Source organism: Durio zibethinus, chromosome 10 (genome assembly GCF_047325235.1).
Source record: "Durio zibethinus cultivar Kanyao isolate XHJ-2024 chromosome 10, ASM4732523v1, whole genome shotgun sequence".
Classification (NCBI taxonomy): domain Eukaryota; kingdom Viridiplantae; phylum Streptophyta; class Magnoliopsida; order Malvales; family Malvaceae; genus Durio; species Durio zibethinus.
Window position 1 is genome coordinate 19,798,277 of NC_143171.1, and position 16,569 is coordinate 19,814,845.

Sequence of the window (16,569 nt, forward strand, 5' to 3'; positions counted from 1 at the left end):
CTAGTAGGCAAACAATCTCTATTCTGTTACTAGGCTTCCTTTAACCAAACATGTACTTCATTATATGATTCACATGGGATATTGATGAAGAATGAGCAAATCTGTAGTTTTATAGGATCCTTGAAGAACTTCTCAGGAGAAAGATATCCTTGAGCAAATATCTCAATGCAGAACTATATGATATGTTTTAAATTTCAAATTTTCTTAAAAGAAAAATGTCATAGGAATCCTAGATTTTTTTAGCTTTAAATTTCAAATTTTCAATCGATCTGGTAGACTTTAGTGGCTGCAATCCACATTGCCAAGTTAAACAAAGGTGTTAGGCGACTGTGACGATGGTGTTTTTGGTGTATTTAATGCACAATGACTTTTGGTCAAAATGACCTAAAAAGGGAAAAAAAGAAAAATAATAACAATAATGATAATAAATAAGAAAAATTGGACGTTTATAGGCCATGGCATGGAGAAGCTTAGCCAAACCTCCTAAGATTACATCAATGGTGGATTTTGTTATGGCTTGATCTCTATTGCTTCAAAACACAACTATTGATTAGTTGGTTGATTTTTGGATCAAGCTTGGTGTTAAGGAGGCAAACATCTTTGGAGGAAGCTATTTTCTCTTGAAAAATATTACTTAAACCAAAACAATAAGGAAACATGGCAAGAAAATTCATGGAAATGATCATAGAAATGTATGGAGGATAGGGTAGAAATATACCTCCCAAAAGCTTCCTAAAATCTTTTTTTTCCCTCCCTTTACTTCTCTTTTTCATGCTACTTCTTTGGCTACCTCCCCTTTTTTTCTTAGCCTAAAATGATGAATATAAAGGCTATGCAAATGCATGATAGCCTTTGATAAAAAATACATCCAAAGGCCACTAGCTCTCCTCCAAGTTTCCAAACAATCACCTTTCACCTTTAGATCAAGGTCTTTGAAAGATTAATGGTTCATGATGAATCCAGCACAAAATGAGGTTTATGGTATAGCTAGAATAACGTAAAAGTTCATTTTACCCTTTTTTTTTTAAATTTTCTCCTTTTTATGAGATTTTCTTGAAAAGACATGATCCTTTCTTTATTTTTGTGATTTCAATGTGCCAAAAAGTCATCAAATAATATGAAAACATTATCTGAAAGTTTTCGTGAAAAAATCAACCTCAAGAAAGTTAAATTATGAAAATAATCCTAAAGAGAATTTTAATAATTTCACACCTTTTGAGATATGATATAGGTTTTTAATGCATCAAAAATCATAAAATAATTTCAAAACATAATCTAAAGTGTTTCATGAAAAACCAACCTCTGAAGGTCAAATGACAAAAATATTCCTATAGGGCATTTTAATAATTTTAAAGCTTTCGAGGTGTGATCAAGGCCTTTAATATATCAAAAATCATAAAATGATATCAAATTATAATCTAGAGCATTTCGTAAAAAACCAACCTCAAAAAGGTAAAATTATGAAAATACCCCTAAAGGGCATTGTAGTAATTTCACATCCCTTGAGGTACGAACAAAGTTTTTAATGTACCAATAATCATCAAATAATGTTTAAATATAATCTAAAAGTTTTCACTAAAAATTAACTTCAAGAAGATCAAATTACAAAAATATCCTTAAAAGGCATTTTGGTCATTTTACCTTTCTTGAAGCGTGATCAGAGTTTTTAGTGCATTAAAATCACAAATTCCAACCAAAAGCCTTGTTAATCCCATTAGTTATAAATTTTGAAGAATGACCCAAGTTTGATCTTGTTCAATGGATTTTGATCGAGTTTGATCAAATTTGACAAAATTTGATTAAATTTGACCAAGTTTGACCCTAAGGCATTTGGGTCAAATTGGTTTTAAATTTGACTTTGAAAACTGTCAGTATTAAAAAATGTTGGATTTGAATTGAGTTAAATTTTAAAAGCCTCACAACTAGCTAGATTTTGATAAAATAAAACTAAATGTCTACAAAAGTCAAAAGGATACTTGTTTTTTGGCAACAGACAAGATGGCTTTATCATCCATTTCATCATAAAGCACATTTTGATGAATGAAATTAAATTATGGAGCCACTGTTCGTGTAATGTGAAAAGTAATGTATTCATGAATGAACATTTTATACTCTTTTATAACAAAATTGAATACTATATTAAATGATATAATTTAAATACCTTAATTTATAAGTGGTTTAAGACTTTCAAATTTATATTTCATGCAATTGTGATACTTGCTAAGTGTGATATTATTTAAACATTAAAAAATGATAATTTCATCTAATATTATTATTATTATATATATATTTGAACGAGTTTAGATGCTTATTAATGTAATTAATTAATTAATTTCTAGAATTCTTTGCGACCAAATATATTATTGTTGTGTACTTAATTGAATATGAATATTCTAGTAATTACCAATGCTTATTAATTATCTTTGGGACTCGTATTTGTGAATAATTCAAATATTAGTAAGTTTACTATAATGCATCTATCTACCTTTTTCTTAATGTATTTTTATCATAATTATATCTTGTATGTCAATGAAAGATTGGTTTAGTGGCAAGCAAGAGATTTTACATCCTTGAAGTTCTAAATTCAAGTGTCACTGTATGCATTTGATTCAATTTTATATTCTAATTTATTTTAGTTATATTATAATTTTTTTATTGATTATTCAATATTTCTTATTTATGACTATTGAACTTGATTATGATTGTAATTTTAATTTCTTAAAAAAAAAGTCTTATATATTCATTTGATTGATTTTTAAATTTTTTTTAAGGAGATAGTTTGAAAATGAAAATTATGTTTCATTTTTAATTTGTTTAAAATAAATAGACTATTTTACCATGAACTAGAAATTTTTGGGTTAAATCAATTCTAAATAACTAAACTAAAACCATGGGAAAATGGGGGGGTTTATTTAATTCTAAGGACAAATATTGTTCAACCTTAAACACCAAAATATAGTCCAACATTTACAAATTACAATTGGAATTCATCATGAATACAAGTATTCAATTAATTAAGACTCTAGCTAATTACGAAGCATTAAAATTGATTGTAAAAAGATTCAAAAATATATGTCAAAGTGAAATGAAATGATTATTTTAGTTTAGAAAGAGCCTAATAATAATAACTAAAATTCGACCCCTCTTTGTTGGGGTTCATTAAACATTTTTTATTATTCTTTTTTATATTTATGATGCTTTTTAACATAAAATTAATAATAAAATTTTTAATCTATGTGTTAAATATTATAAATATATTGAAATTAAAAAAATTTAATATAATGTTGTTGTATTTTTGTTTTAGGCTTTTTGTGCTATTTTGTGAAAGTTTAGGCTTTATTATATTTTTAATATTTTGTTATTTTATATTTAATAATAAATATATCCAAATAAAAATAAATTTCAAATCCGCCCAACACTTTTCATAAGAATCTATAGTTATTTTTATTTAAGAAAATTTAGAAAAAAATTAAAATGTTAACTTTTGAAAAAAATTTATTTTTAGGAAATATTTTCTAAATAATTATTGTTTCATTATGTTTATTTTAGGCTTTATTAGATTTTGCATTTGATTTAATTATATATATATATATATATTACTTTTTTAGTTTAGGATTTATTATATTTTCTATTTAGCTTTATTATATTTTCTATTTGACTTTAAGGTTAGAAGCTTAATGTGCCAAATAAAAAAATATTTACTCAGTCTTTTAATTTAAGCAAATACAAAATGAATTTATTTGTTTGGAGAAAGAGAGAGAATTTTAAAATTCAGGTGAATTTTTAATAAAAAATTTAAGGTGCTTGAAATTCCAACTAAATAAATAGTTTTTTAAAATTCCTTCTAACCCTCTCTCTCTTTACTACAAATGATCCATCATAAAATACAAAATTAAGAAAATAAATATAATTTTATTTAACTCTAATATACATTTTTAGTTTTTTATACTATTAATGATATATATATTTTTACAAATATAAAGATTTCCGTATTGCATATTTTATTTTGCATATATATTTTTTATCTTTAATATCATTATTATTCTTTTATAATTATTTTTTATCTTATCTAATTGCAATAGATTTTTTTTTTTAAGAAATACTTGTTCAAACAAAATAATTGCAAATGCTAGCATTTTAAAATGCATTCATTCCAAATTTCTTCAAAATTTCAAAATTCTCCATCTAAATGCACTATTAATAATTTTGCAAAATCTTTTTATTTTTTTGCAAAATACCCAAAACAATTCAAAATATGCAAATTATTATTTTAGAACATTGTAAATCTACAATAATTCAAAATATCCAAAATTTTTATTCTTTAAGGTTTTAAACACATAACAATTCAAAATACCCATAATCAATTTATGATCCTTACTCAATAATTTTTTTTTTTCAAATTTTGCTAAAATACTCAAATCCCAATATAGAAATCCTTAAACCTACTAGGAAAAGTAGTCAAAAAATATCAAAATCAATGAAAGAAAATTTTTGAGCAATTAAAGTATGACAACTAAGAAAAAAAGAAAAACCAAAACACAAGAAATATTGTAAAAAATAATCTTATACAATTATCTAATGTTCATCTTTCTCCTATCAAGCCATCACAAAGATAATAAAAAATAAATATAAGGGTTAATATGTAAACTAACATCTTCTATTAGTTTAGTACTAAAAATAAAAATTTTTATTTTAGTATTTTAAATTTCACTTCATTAAGCACTTTTGATACATCACACTGTTATTATCAGTTAAATGACTAACGTTATATGAATATCTAATAAAAGCATACCATGTATCATAAATGTTTAGTTATCGTCATGTTAACTATTGCCATGTCAGCAAAAAATTTTAAAAATTAAAAAAATAATTTTTTTAAAAAATAAAAAATAAAAGTAAAAGATTAGGGAGAGAGAGGCGGAATGAAAGAAAGGGAAGCAAAATGAGAAGGGGGAATGGATAACGTCAATGATCGGCCTAAGGTCAAACTGAGGTCGGTCTACCCCAGGCCTAGTAAAACAACATTGATCCAGCGTAAATGAGTTGTGTCGGTAGATTCGAAGTGGATCATCACCGATTGGCCCCAATCTGGCACTAAGCTGCCAACATTTGTCACCTTTGCCTTCACATTCCCCTATTTTCTCCTTTTGTTTCCTTTTTTTTTCTTTCTCCCTGATTCTTTTCCTTTCATTTTTTTTATTTTTTCATTTTTTTAATTTCGAATTAAGACATATACTTTTAAAAAAAATTTTGAATTTTTATTTAAATGCTGATGATATAACTATAATTGACATTTATGTTATTTGCAATGATTTTGTTGGATACCAATATTATGTAAGTAACTTAAATAACGATAATAGTTTGAAGTATTAAAATACTTGACAAATGAAAATTTAAGTATTAAAGTGAAAGTTTTATTTCTTTAGATACCAAAATGACAAAAAAAAAGTATAAGAGTCTTTTTTATTTAACATTAAATATAAAAATAAAAATAAATAAAAGTTATCCAATAAAATCTAGCCTAACGGAAAACACTAATCTTTTTAATCCCAAAATCCTTTTCATCATCTTCAAAATTAGCATGAAAACTTGCAAAAAATTCCAAAAGAGATCATATTACTTGTTGCAATTTTTTGCATCTAAGATTGCTAGAGAATGTTGCTGCCTTAGGTTGCTTTTACTGGGCATTCTTTGGAGATTTTGTTTTGTAATTGTTAAGAGAAACAAAAGAAAAATGGAGTGGAGTGGCAAGTGGAGAGGGAAGCGTGAAAAAGATTGAAGGATTGGATCGGGTGATTAGTAAGAGATTAAAGGATTAAAGTATGAATTGGTGACAAATAGAGAAGATGGGAGAAATTGAAGGATCAAGTGGGTTAATAAGAGAAAATGAAAGAAACGTGAAAAAGGAAAAAATGGAAATTAATGAATAATTAAAACTAAATTATGAGTTTTACAGGATTTTGATAAAACCAACCTATCTACAAGATATGTTTTTTTTTTGTACAAGTCCTTCAAGGCTTTAGTCGTAAGAATTAATGCTTCTCATGCTATAGTCTAGTGTCACGGACCTAAGAAAGAGTCATGAATCTCACATCGAACATAATAGGAGGGTCACTGGGGTATATAAGGGTTCACACTACCTCCGCCTTGTGAGGCACTTTTTGTAAGATAAAACCGTGAGGCGGGGGGGCCAGAGCGGATAATACCTCACAAGGGTGTGAACCGTGGCAAGAAGGCTGATCTGGGACGTCGAAAGGGTGAATGCCCGGGTCCTGAGCCGTGCGGGTTCGAAGCTTAAGTCTCGACTCGTGACAAGTGGTATCAGAGCCAGTCCTAAATCGTTCGATCCACGCCAAGCACCTCAAGGGAGGTAGGTAGGCTGGACAGCCTCCGTGACGAGGGCATCACGAGGTTGGGTGTGGAAGAATGTCACGGACCTAAGAAAGAGTCCTGAATCCCACATCGAACATAATAGGAGGGTCACTGGGATATATAAGGGTTCACACTACCTCCGCCTTGTGAAGCACCTTTTGTAGGACAAAACTGTGAGGTCAGGGGGGGCCAGAGTGGACAATACCTCATAAGGGTGTGAACCGTGGCAGGAAGGCTGATCTGGGACTTCGGAAGGGTGAATGCCTGGGTCCCAGAGTCGCGCGGGTTCGGAGCTTAAGTCTTGACCCGTGACAAGAAATGTCACGCCCTAGACGGGTGCGCCACGCACATCAGATAGACCAGCAGGCGAGCCAAAGGTTAAGGTCCGCAGATCAGGTGTGCTGACGGGTATCTGTGCGCAAAGCCTAGCAAACGAGTTCAGAACTCCCGTTCGACTTGCAGGCCAGCCCGTGAGACTAAGGCCTAGCATACAAGCTGCCCGCACCACATCCAGAAGGGCCCAAGGTGCTAGACACACAAGGGAAGCTTCTGAAAGCAAGCAGGAGCATCCTGACAGATTTGGTTGACCCTGAAAATCAGGAGTTGGCATCCTGATTGATTGTAATCTGTATAATCCCATGATTTAGCATTTATTCTAGGGATTTGCCATTAAGTGTAAGCTGAAGCCTCAACTATAAATAGAGGGCTACTCCACCCTCATTTGTATATCATCAAACATTTCTACTTCAGTGAATACAAAAGCATTTCCAAAATTTTACCTTCTTATCATGTTTCTCTTTAACTTGCGTAAGTCAGTCTAAAACACAAGCGTACGGGCACTAAAACAATGGGAAGGGCTGCCTCGAGGGAGGTAGGCAGGGTGGCTAGCCTCTGTGACGAGGGCGTCACGAGGTTGTGTAGGGGAGAATGTCACGGACCTAAGGAAGAGTCATGAATCCCACATCGAACATAATAGGAGGGTCACTAGGGTATATAAGGGTTCACACCACCTCTGCCTTGTGAGGCGCCTTTTGTAGGATAAAATCGTGAGGCCAAGGGGGGTCAGAGCGGACAATACCCCACAAGGGTATGAACCGTGGTGGTCAAGCTGATCCGGGATGCCAGAAGAATGAATGCCCGGGTCCCAGAGCCTCGCGGGTTTGGAGCTTAAGTCTCGACCCGTGACACTAGCACTTGCTTCTTTAAGTTTAAGTTCAATTAAACTAAGGAGATATATAGCAAGCCTTTTTCATTTAAGGTTTCACAGTTGCAAAAACTCTAATATATATTTATATATATTTATATATATACAAGAAATTATTAAATATATTAACAATATAAATTTTTAACTTTACAAGTGAGATTAAGATGATAATACATATCATTTATACATTTAAAAAAATTAATTTAAAAAAATAAAATATGTATAATTATCTTAATCTCGTTTGTGAAATTAAAAAATTTTCACTATTAGAATATCAAATAATTATATATATAGAGTAAAACGAGAAATAGGTTTAATGAAAAATAAGTTTTAGTAAAACTCAATATTTTAATAAAAATAATAAAAAAAGTGATGTGGACTAATTTTAACCATTGGATAGTGTTTTTAAAATCAATGGAGATAGTGTTTTCAATATTGGATAGGATCATTTTTTTTTTTTATTTTATGGTTTTTGCTTGTTGAAAGATGATTTTGTACTTCGCCTTATTGTTGTTCTATAGGTTTTTTTTTCTGGGGATACTTTTTTTTATTTAATCAAAAAAATTTTGGGGTTTCATCGAAACAAAATATTTGAAAATTGGATCCAATTTTGATTTTGATTTTCCTTTTTATTTTCTTTGCTGTCAAGCCTTTCCAAAGTTGATTATTTTTCTTGATTCCAAATTCACGAACTTTTTAAAATGTTCAAAATTTTTGGCACATTTTCAAAGGCTTTTTTTCCTTTTTTTTAAAATTTTTCATATTGATATTAAAAATTAATCATAAGAATAATGAAACAAAAATTAAAAGAAATTAAAAAAAAATGGGTAATCCAATTTTTCTTGGGCTTAAAGCTAAATTTGATATTGAAACTTAATTACCAACAAGTAGTTGGTTCAATCGATTAGATTCGTTCACCTTAATAAAAAAATTCTGGGTTTGAGTTTTGTTGGTGATCACTTGTTAGGATCATTTCGAATGTATTATTTGCAATCACATATCTTAAGTTATCAAGTACAACACATCTTATCTTTACCTGAGAGATTGAACAAGTTATCCACCTCCAAATTTTTTTTACCAAAAAAAAAAGAGATTAAAACTTAATTTGCCAATTTCAAATCCAACTAATAATTTTTAAACCCAAAATAAATTCCAAGCGCGAAAGTAAACCTTGAGGTACCATAAAAAAAAATTTGAAAACAAATCTTGAGAACCAATTGGTCTTGCAAGACCTAAAACCAAATATCGACTCTAACTCAACTTGATTAAGGTTCAATCATGAATATGAAAATAAACGCATCTAGCTTTAAGTCCTTAAAAGAATTATTCAATTCAAATTTTTTTAAAACACTTTTAAAAATCTCGAAGAAAAAAAGGATGTTTGTACTTATTCTTTTTATTGTTTTAAATTCAAACAATGTTAACTTAAAACATGTATTAATATCATTATTTTTTTATTTGAAATTTTTTTAATATATTATCAACGAATCAAATTATGATAACTGATTAAAAAATAAATATAATTCTTACAAAACTCTTAAAACAAATACACAAAAATTTTATTTTTTAATTTTTTACTAATATAGTATCATAATTTGATTTGCTACGAATGTTTAATATTTGATAATTGACATACATCAAATACAAATTTAAAAGAAAAATTATAGGAAACAATTATATCACAGTAATATATATTCTTTCTATTCACATCATATTATATAATTATATTATTAAATAAAAATATTAATTTATTATAAATTAATAAATTAATCTATTAAAATAAATATTTAACATTTAATTATCACAAATAATATATAATAAATGATTAATTTTTTAATAATATAATTATGTGATATAATTTAAATAAAAAAATATATACTAACCTGAAATATATCTTTTAAAAAATATATAAACTCTTTTTTGTTTTTACGTTAGACGAAAAAAAAAAAAATGGCGAGCCGCGCACCCTAGGGCACGATAGCGAAGCTGATCTTGGAAATAAATGAATTTTGGTAGAATAGCCTGCCTAGACATGATAAGTTGGCGCATGTTAGCATAGAACCGGAATCTCCTTTCATCTGGGCATAAAGAAAGTTTACTTCGTCTGAATTGAGATTAGCATCAAAATCCGTTGATCGATCTCTTCTCCGACTTTCGATTCATTGAATCCCTTTCTCCTTCGAAATCAATCGGTCAGCTCTCTTTCCCTTAATTTTTAATCCAATTTATTATCTAATTGATGCTATGAACTTTTTTTTATTAATTTTAATTCCTTTTTCAATGATTTCAATACGATGTCATATAGTTGTTCAGGTTTTCAATTTTTTTTAGATTAATTATTTGTTATGTTACGTAATTTATTTTTTGATGGATAAAGAAAAAGGGGAAACAATTTTCTTTCTTCTTTTAAAAAAAAAAAAATCTTTTAAATGTTGAAAGATAGAATATTGCAGTTTTAAAGAATGTTAGACTCGGTTGATTATTCCTGGATGAGCTAAATGAGCTAATTGTTGAATTTTTTTTATACAACTAATAAGATCATAATTTTAATTGATTGATTTTTATCTGCAAATCCAAGACTAACCATTTGTAACAACTAAAAATTGATAAAACTATGACATAACAATAGAAATTAACTATATTGCAATTTTATTTTTTTTTTTGGTTTTTCCTAGAGCAATATGTATTTGGAGAAGAGATGCAGGAACATAGCGAATATGAGGAAACCTCCTTCACTGGTAGACCTTTGTGTTAGGACGGCGATAGATAACGTAAGATACCTTGGGGATGTCGGTGAGACAGATTCACATCTTCTTGAGCGTATTCTACCCCATTGTACAGTGGATCAATTATTGCACGTGGAGAAGAGTACACAAGTAAGTTGATTTGCATAGTTTGTGCAAGAATTGGCATTTGGCTCTGATTATATGTATAATTTTAAAAGGGATTGATTGATTGTTCTAGGGAAGGGATCTTACTCCAGTAACTGATAAACTTTGGAAGAATTTCTATGAGCTGCAGTTTGGTCATCAGAATATGACTCTTGTAATTGAGAGGATGAAGCTCAAGAAAGTTTCATTTAGATGGAGACAGTTGTATGAGGTAGGTAATCTTTTAACTTTCTTTACTTTCATGCCGTCCTCTTACCTAATACTTAGGTTGTTAGTGGAATGTTGAGGAACCAGCAATGTCCCTTTACTTAAGGTGTGCACAGTTTTATGGATTTCCTTACTAAAGTTGGATGATTTATTGTAGGCAAAATTGAAGGATTTTCAGGAGGCTGAGAACAAAGCAAGTGATCGGCTTAAGCAGCTATACAAGAAAGAAGATGCTCGTATGCTCCTTGTTCTTTGAATTCTTAATGACATAAGCCATGATTTTGACTTGTTGCTTGCTTGCTACATGTATGCTTCTGTCTCTTGAACTTTTTTATCACTGGTTTGATTTGCATTTACAGTTACCAGTGCAATATTGCCCCAAGCTTTCTCTTGCAAGCACAAAAGTCTAGCCAAAGAGGCCATTTCATTCAAAAAGTGCTGAAAATTGGAACTATTTCTTAATTACCATTGCCAGCAACCTAAATCAGGCCAAACTTGCACTCAGAAGCAGCCTTTAATTGCGTGTCTATGTACTTGGATTAATATATTGAAGAGAACTAGAGAGTGCTTTGTGGTAGTTGCCAGTATATTTGTCGTAAAATATTAAAGCATTTACTGACTTATGTACCCTTTACCCTAAGACTGATTGGAGAGGACTAAAGAGTTTTTCTTGTGGTACTCTCATATGTATTTAGAGTAAAATATTAGAGTGATGCATATACCCTTTACCTTAATTACTTAAGAGAAATGTTCTTTTTATGATCATAATTTCGTACCATTATTTCTATTTTATTAGGAAAACAAAGTCGGCAGGTTCAGCTTTGCACTAAGGTTCCACCTTCAACCAAAAGAAGCTTTTATGCTGGTAACGTTCTTTGGACCTCAAAAGCTTAGTTGTTTGATCTAGTCCATTGGTCTCGTTTATTGGAATATTTGCAACTTTGGTCTTTGTGCCTGATAATTAAAGAGGGCATTTCATGAATTGTTGGCTTTATTTATGAAGTCTTAATACTTCTTCTAGGAAGTGGACCTGGCTACAATCTCTCCGATGTCAAGAGCAACATAATGAAGAAGGCGAAGATAGATTTTATGAAGAGGTAATCTTTTTCTTTTGGAGTTGTTTTGAAAACCTTATAGAAAGGAAAAAAGAGCACTGCAAATATTTTGCATATAAGGAAAAGTTTCCTACTTCCTCCAAAAGTTAGTAAAAGTGAAGTTAAAGTTTCTTATTTCATAAGGGCATATTTTGTAGCCTCCTGGATTTGAGTGGCAACATTGATTATTTATGGCATTAATACTATAGCAGCTAAAATCAGGAGTTGGAATCAATGAAAATGCCTTTGATTGATAATTTATGATTGTGACAGTGCCATTTTTGTACTTTTTTGCCTCCTCCAATCGTTCCCTTTTATAGTTTATGGGTAAGTGCCTTAATAAATAAGGTATAGTTATTTTTGAGACAAGCAAAGCTAGTCTAGAATTTCTTATAGTAGTATTTAAAATTTTAAAGTTGTAATTCTTGGTTGTATTAACAGAAAGTGCTGTATTACAGTTAAACAACCCTGTAAATACTGCTATTAGGTTATAAGGTTTTGAACTTGTACAATGCTTTAGTATGCTTTACGCCTAGGATCAACATTCCAATTTATCAAATAGAATATTTCAGGAAATTAATTGTTTCCTTTCTTCTCCTGTCATCTTTAAACAGTCAAGAAGTGAAAAATCTTGCAGCCTTGAAGAAAAAAGCAGTGCAGAGTCATCCAAGGTAATATCCTTACCTATATTTTTCAATTTTACGTTGAAAAGCCATCCATTGATTTGAATGAATCACTCATTACATTGGCTTCTTGAAACACAGTGGTAAGGCCATAACAAAGTCCGGTGCATTATTTGGAAAGAATTCTGCTTCAACTTCGAAGTATACCAAACCTTTAAAGAGGAGATTTTAGAAACATGTTTCGAAACATTTAAGATAGACAGTCATAAAGGTTCTAATATTTCCTTCTTTTTTTTTTTTTTTCTATTTTCCCTTATATTGGAATTTAATAATAGAATCATGTGTAATTTGATGAAGTGTATTTTTAAAAACAACGTAATTATTTCCAAGGTTTGCAATTTCCTTAGCTTGTCATGGAATCATATTCCAAAGAAAGACTCGTTGGCTTTACACTAAGGTTATTCACAAAGTCTGATTAGAATTTGCAAGAATCTCATTGTCTCAGTCTCAGGTCTAACAGAAAGAAAAGAGGTTGAAATCAATGTTGAGAGCTTTCTAATGATGAACTTTTAGTAAAGCTGTCACCTACAGCAGGGCAAAAACACGAAAGTTTATTTGAGTAGCTAGCTCAACATCAAGTTTGAACTCAGAATGATGGTTTATTTTTAAGTAGCTTGGGAATTAACCACTCTAAAATGACATATATAGGATTTTCATTCTTCTCATATCTGTATTTGACAGGTTTTGCTACTCAAAAATATATGAGCCTTAGCTATTAAAACATTAGTATTGTTAAAGTCAAAAATATTGTTTTATGGTGGGATAATTGAAACTTGATATTACCTACATTGATTTCTAAATGATACAAAGCAGGGCATATGAAGAAAAAATTTTGATTAGAGAAGGAAGTAAAAGTCCAAAAGGAAATGAGAGAAAGTAAAAACTTTAATGGTTGTTGAAATTGGATTGGTGCTTGCTAGGCTAAATCTTCGCAAGTTTCTTCCTGTCATTGAATTAAGGGTAAAATTCACGCTTAGTCCCCTAACTTTAGGACATTTTTTATTTTGGTCATCAAACTTTGAAAACAATTTGATCACTATATTTAAATGATAATGTTTTTTTTTTCACTATCCAACCGTTAGTTTCTGATGACATGTTAACATAATTGTTTCATGTTAGGTATCAAATTTCATGTGACATTGTCATGTCTTTGATATATCATGTGACATTTTAAATTTGATAAGAGAATGAAAGAAAATGATATAGAAATTAAAAAAAAAAAAAAAGAAAATGGTATAGAAGGAAAATTAAGATATTGGAGTAATATAATCCAGCCAAAATGGTTTTTAAAACCATTTTTACAGCAGGTAATAAGAATATTATATTTTCATAATGCTTTTAATATTTCTCAATTGAATATTTAATTGAGCGGTTTTAACTTTCCTTGGGCATTCTATACAAAAGACTTATATAAGGTGAAAGTGGTGAAATTCTTTACTAGAAATAAGCAAGTAAAAACTAAAATCGACAATCAAAATCGTTAAATTAAAAGATTTCATCATATAAATTAATAATGTAAATTTTAAAAAATTTAATAATTTTTTTATATTTTTATTAAATAAGAATTTTTAGTAAAAATATTAACAGAATTTTTATCGTTGAATAAATATAGATCAATTTTGAATTATAAATAATTCTTTTATATATTATTGATTTTTAAATTGAATTTTATCAATCTATCAGTTTAAATTTTTATTAAAGTTTTCGTTTATTTATTTTTAATAAAAAACTTTACAAACTTCACCCATCAAATTTTATGTAAGTTTTGTCCATATAAAAAAAAAAAACTTATATAAAGTTTTATAAGTGAAATTCCTTACTAAAAATAGACCATTTACCTCTCAAGAAGAGATGGAAAACATGCTCAATATCATTTAATTAAATAGTTGACCCAGCTCCTTGTTGTTTGAAGAAATCCTCCACTTCAATTAGTATTTTTTCACAGAAACCAAACATGAGATAACAAATCCAATCTTTCACTAAGATTTTGAATAACTGTCCTGATTTCAAGTTGATTATATTTTGCCTCTTAAAGACGATCAAACAATTCCCAATCATGGAAAGGAAAGGAGTGGGGTGCTGCAGTCATTTAAGTGGAAGGTTTATTTACCCTTTGCTATTGAGCTCCTGCTTTTTACAAGCACATAGAATAGTGTTTAAGGTGTGAGGATAAGATTATTTACTGCTTTCTAGGCAGAAAAGAGGGACTTCCTAATGCTTGACACATTTACGCACACCTTCCCCAGTGCCTTACTCTAATACCACTCCCTCTCAAACTCACAGCAGGAACTTCTTTTAGCACACAGAATCGGATTAATTAATGGGGCCTTCTGTTAATATAACCGCACCATATTTAGGCTGTGAACCACAGTTGTAAAATTAATGTGTGCTCATGAGATGTGGAATTTATAATACACAAGTCATTCCTTCAGTAATTCCTTTTTCTTAGAAAATACAAGCATATATATATATATAGGATATCGAAAGTAGACATCAAAGTTCCTATTGGTCTCATGTTTGTTTTATATATATATATATATATATATATATATATATATTACATCGGGAGCAGCAGGAATATATATAGGCTATGGTAATGAAGTTCAAGCAGTAGGGTAAGAAGCTTGCATTGCTATGCCACAAAGGCCTTCCTTTGCGCCAACATCTCTCTGCATCCTAATGTACCCTTCTTCACCCCAGCTAGTGCCCCAAGAGTTCTTCACTAACCAATACTTAGTCCCATCTGCATCCACTCCATAACCAACAGCAGCAACACCGTGATCTAGGTCAGTGCCACAATCTCCTGTAAATACACCACTTGAGTAGAACTGGAATTCAAACCCCCCAGCATCAATAGCAACAGAAACTGGCTGGTTTGCAACTGCCTTCTGTAATGCCTCTTCATTATTGGCAGGCACATCTTCATGTCCATTAATATTTGCTGCATGGTTGGCTTCCTTGTTGATATTGCATGTGCCGTCAACTCCCTTGTAAGGGTAATTCGATTCAGTTGTGAGGCCTTTGTTTTTCTGGACGAATTGGAAAGCATTGTCCATCAAACCACCCTGACAGCCTTGATCTTCACCTTTGGTATCACAGTCAACCAACTCTTGCTCAGACAAGGAAATTAGCTTACCTGTTGCTAGTTTAGTTACCCCTTCCATGGCTGCCACAGCCGAAAATGCCCAACAACTTCCTGCATTTTAATCATACATCGACAGTTAGAACCAATAACTAGCTAGAAGAACCAAAAATCATTATTTCTTGTAAAAACTTTGAACATACCACATTGGCCTTGGTCCTTAATAGGTGTTACAGCTCCTTTATTTCTCCAGTCCACGGTAGAAGGTAATGCAGTGAAATTTTCATATTTGAAAGTCGTAGCCTTGTTGGAACACATATGGCCCTTGAACCTATTTCGAGAAGCAATGAACTCTTCGTTTGTAAGATCTGCAAATTGATTGACACCGAGCTTGTAAGGTTTGTTATTGGCACTATTGAAAGATTCTATGCGAGCCACATTTTGTTTGAAAATATTGAAACGTCTTTCCCTCTCATTGTTGTCCGGGTACACTCGTCCATAACGGGCCATCCATTGCTCATGCCTTTCATACATCGATGCATCTTGAAGAGCGCGTGATGTAGCTTGACAAACTAAAGCACCAACTGTGAAGATTAAGGCCAAACAATTGCATTGGTACTGGCTTTTGTATGCCATGGCGGGGTACCTGCTAGGATTGAAGAGTTGAAAATTGATGAGGCACACTAAAATTTGATGAATCTTTACACTTACATAGTAAAAAATTTACTGAATAACATACTTGTTTTAGGAACTTTGAGATCACTTCTTGCTTATCTACGTGCCTTTGAAGATATTCTGATGAAGACCCATTATCAGAATTGGTTTGGGTAGAATGAATGGAGTTAATGTTCAAACTTAAATCCATGTACAGGTATAGTTTACAGACAGTTTTATCGTTAGTGATAGTGGTTTGGAAGAAGTTGGATTTTGTATTCAAAATAGCTAACCTCATATATATTAAGCCGAACAAAATTGGTGTCATCGTGCCTTTTCAGTCATGTGACAATTAAGGAAAGCTGTTCATTAATAGTTTATT

The 16,569-nt window shown here is 30.5% G+C and overlaps 2 protein-coding genes across 3 annotated transcripts; one reads left to right on the forward strand and one right to left on the reverse strand.

Annotated features, from left to right (window-relative positions):
- Positions 1-9,498: 9,498 nt before the first annotated feature.
- LOC111293036 (uncharacterized) lies at positions 9,499-12,797 on the forward strand. Of its 2 annotated transcripts, XM_089766888.1 has the most exons (9): positions 9,605-9,768; positions 10,252-10,452; positions 10,541-10,678; positions 10,832-10,910; positions 11,471-11,539; positions 11,696-11,771; positions 12,042-12,095; positions 12,383-12,439; positions 12,533-12,797. In XM_089766888.1, the coding sequence occupies exons 2-9, from the start codon at positions 10,258-10,260 to the stop codon at positions 12,621-12,623; spliced, it is 759 nt and encodes a 252-aa protein (XP_089623014.1). In that variant the 5' UTR covers positions 9,605-9,768; positions 10,252-10,257; the 3' UTR covers positions 12,624-12,797. The 2 variants fall into 2 exon arrangements, with proteins under 2 accessions (XP_089623015.1, XP_089623014.1); XM_089766889.1 differs by lacking the exon at positions 12,042-12,095 and having other exon boundaries at positions 9,499-9,768.
- Positions 12,798-15,021: 2,224 nt separating this feature from the next.
- LOC111292215 (senescence-specific cysteine protease SAG39-like) lies at positions 15,022-16,480 on the reverse strand. The gene is made up of 2 exons (XM_022884473.2): positions 15,737-16,480; positions 15,022-15,647 (listed from the first exon to the last, which is right to left on the reverse strand). Exons 1-2 carry the CDS (start codon positions 16,167-16,169, stop codon positions 15,055-15,057), a joined length of 1,026 nt encoding a protein of 341 aa, XP_022740208.1. The 5' UTR covers positions 16,170-16,480; the 3' UTR covers positions 15,022-15,054.
- Between the last annotated feature and the right edge of the window lie 89 nt (positions 16,481-16,569).

Excerpts from the sequence above, each read along its gene's own strand:
- LOC111293036 (XM_089766888.1), top strand. The coding sequence starts at position 10,258 with ATGTATTTGGAGAAGAGATGCAGGAACATAGCGAATATGAGGAAACCT. Across the intron at positions 10,679-10,831 it reads GATGGAGACAGTTGTATGAG|GCAAAATTGAAGGATTTTCA; the intron begins GTAGGTAATCTT and ends GATTTATTGTAG. Across the intron at positions 11,540-11,695 it reads CAAAAGAAGCTTTTATGCTG|GAAGTGGACCTGGCTACAAT; the intron begins GTAACGTTCTTT and ends TACTTCTTCTAG.
- LOC111292215 (XM_022884473.2), bottom strand. The coding sequence starts at position 16,169 with ATGGCATACAAAAGCCAGTACCAATGCAATTGTTTGGCCTTAATCTTC. Across the intron at positions 15,648-15,736 it reads TAAGGACCAAGGCCAATGTG|GAAGTTGTTGGGCATTTTCG; the intron begins GTATGTTCAAAG and ends ATTAAAATGCAG.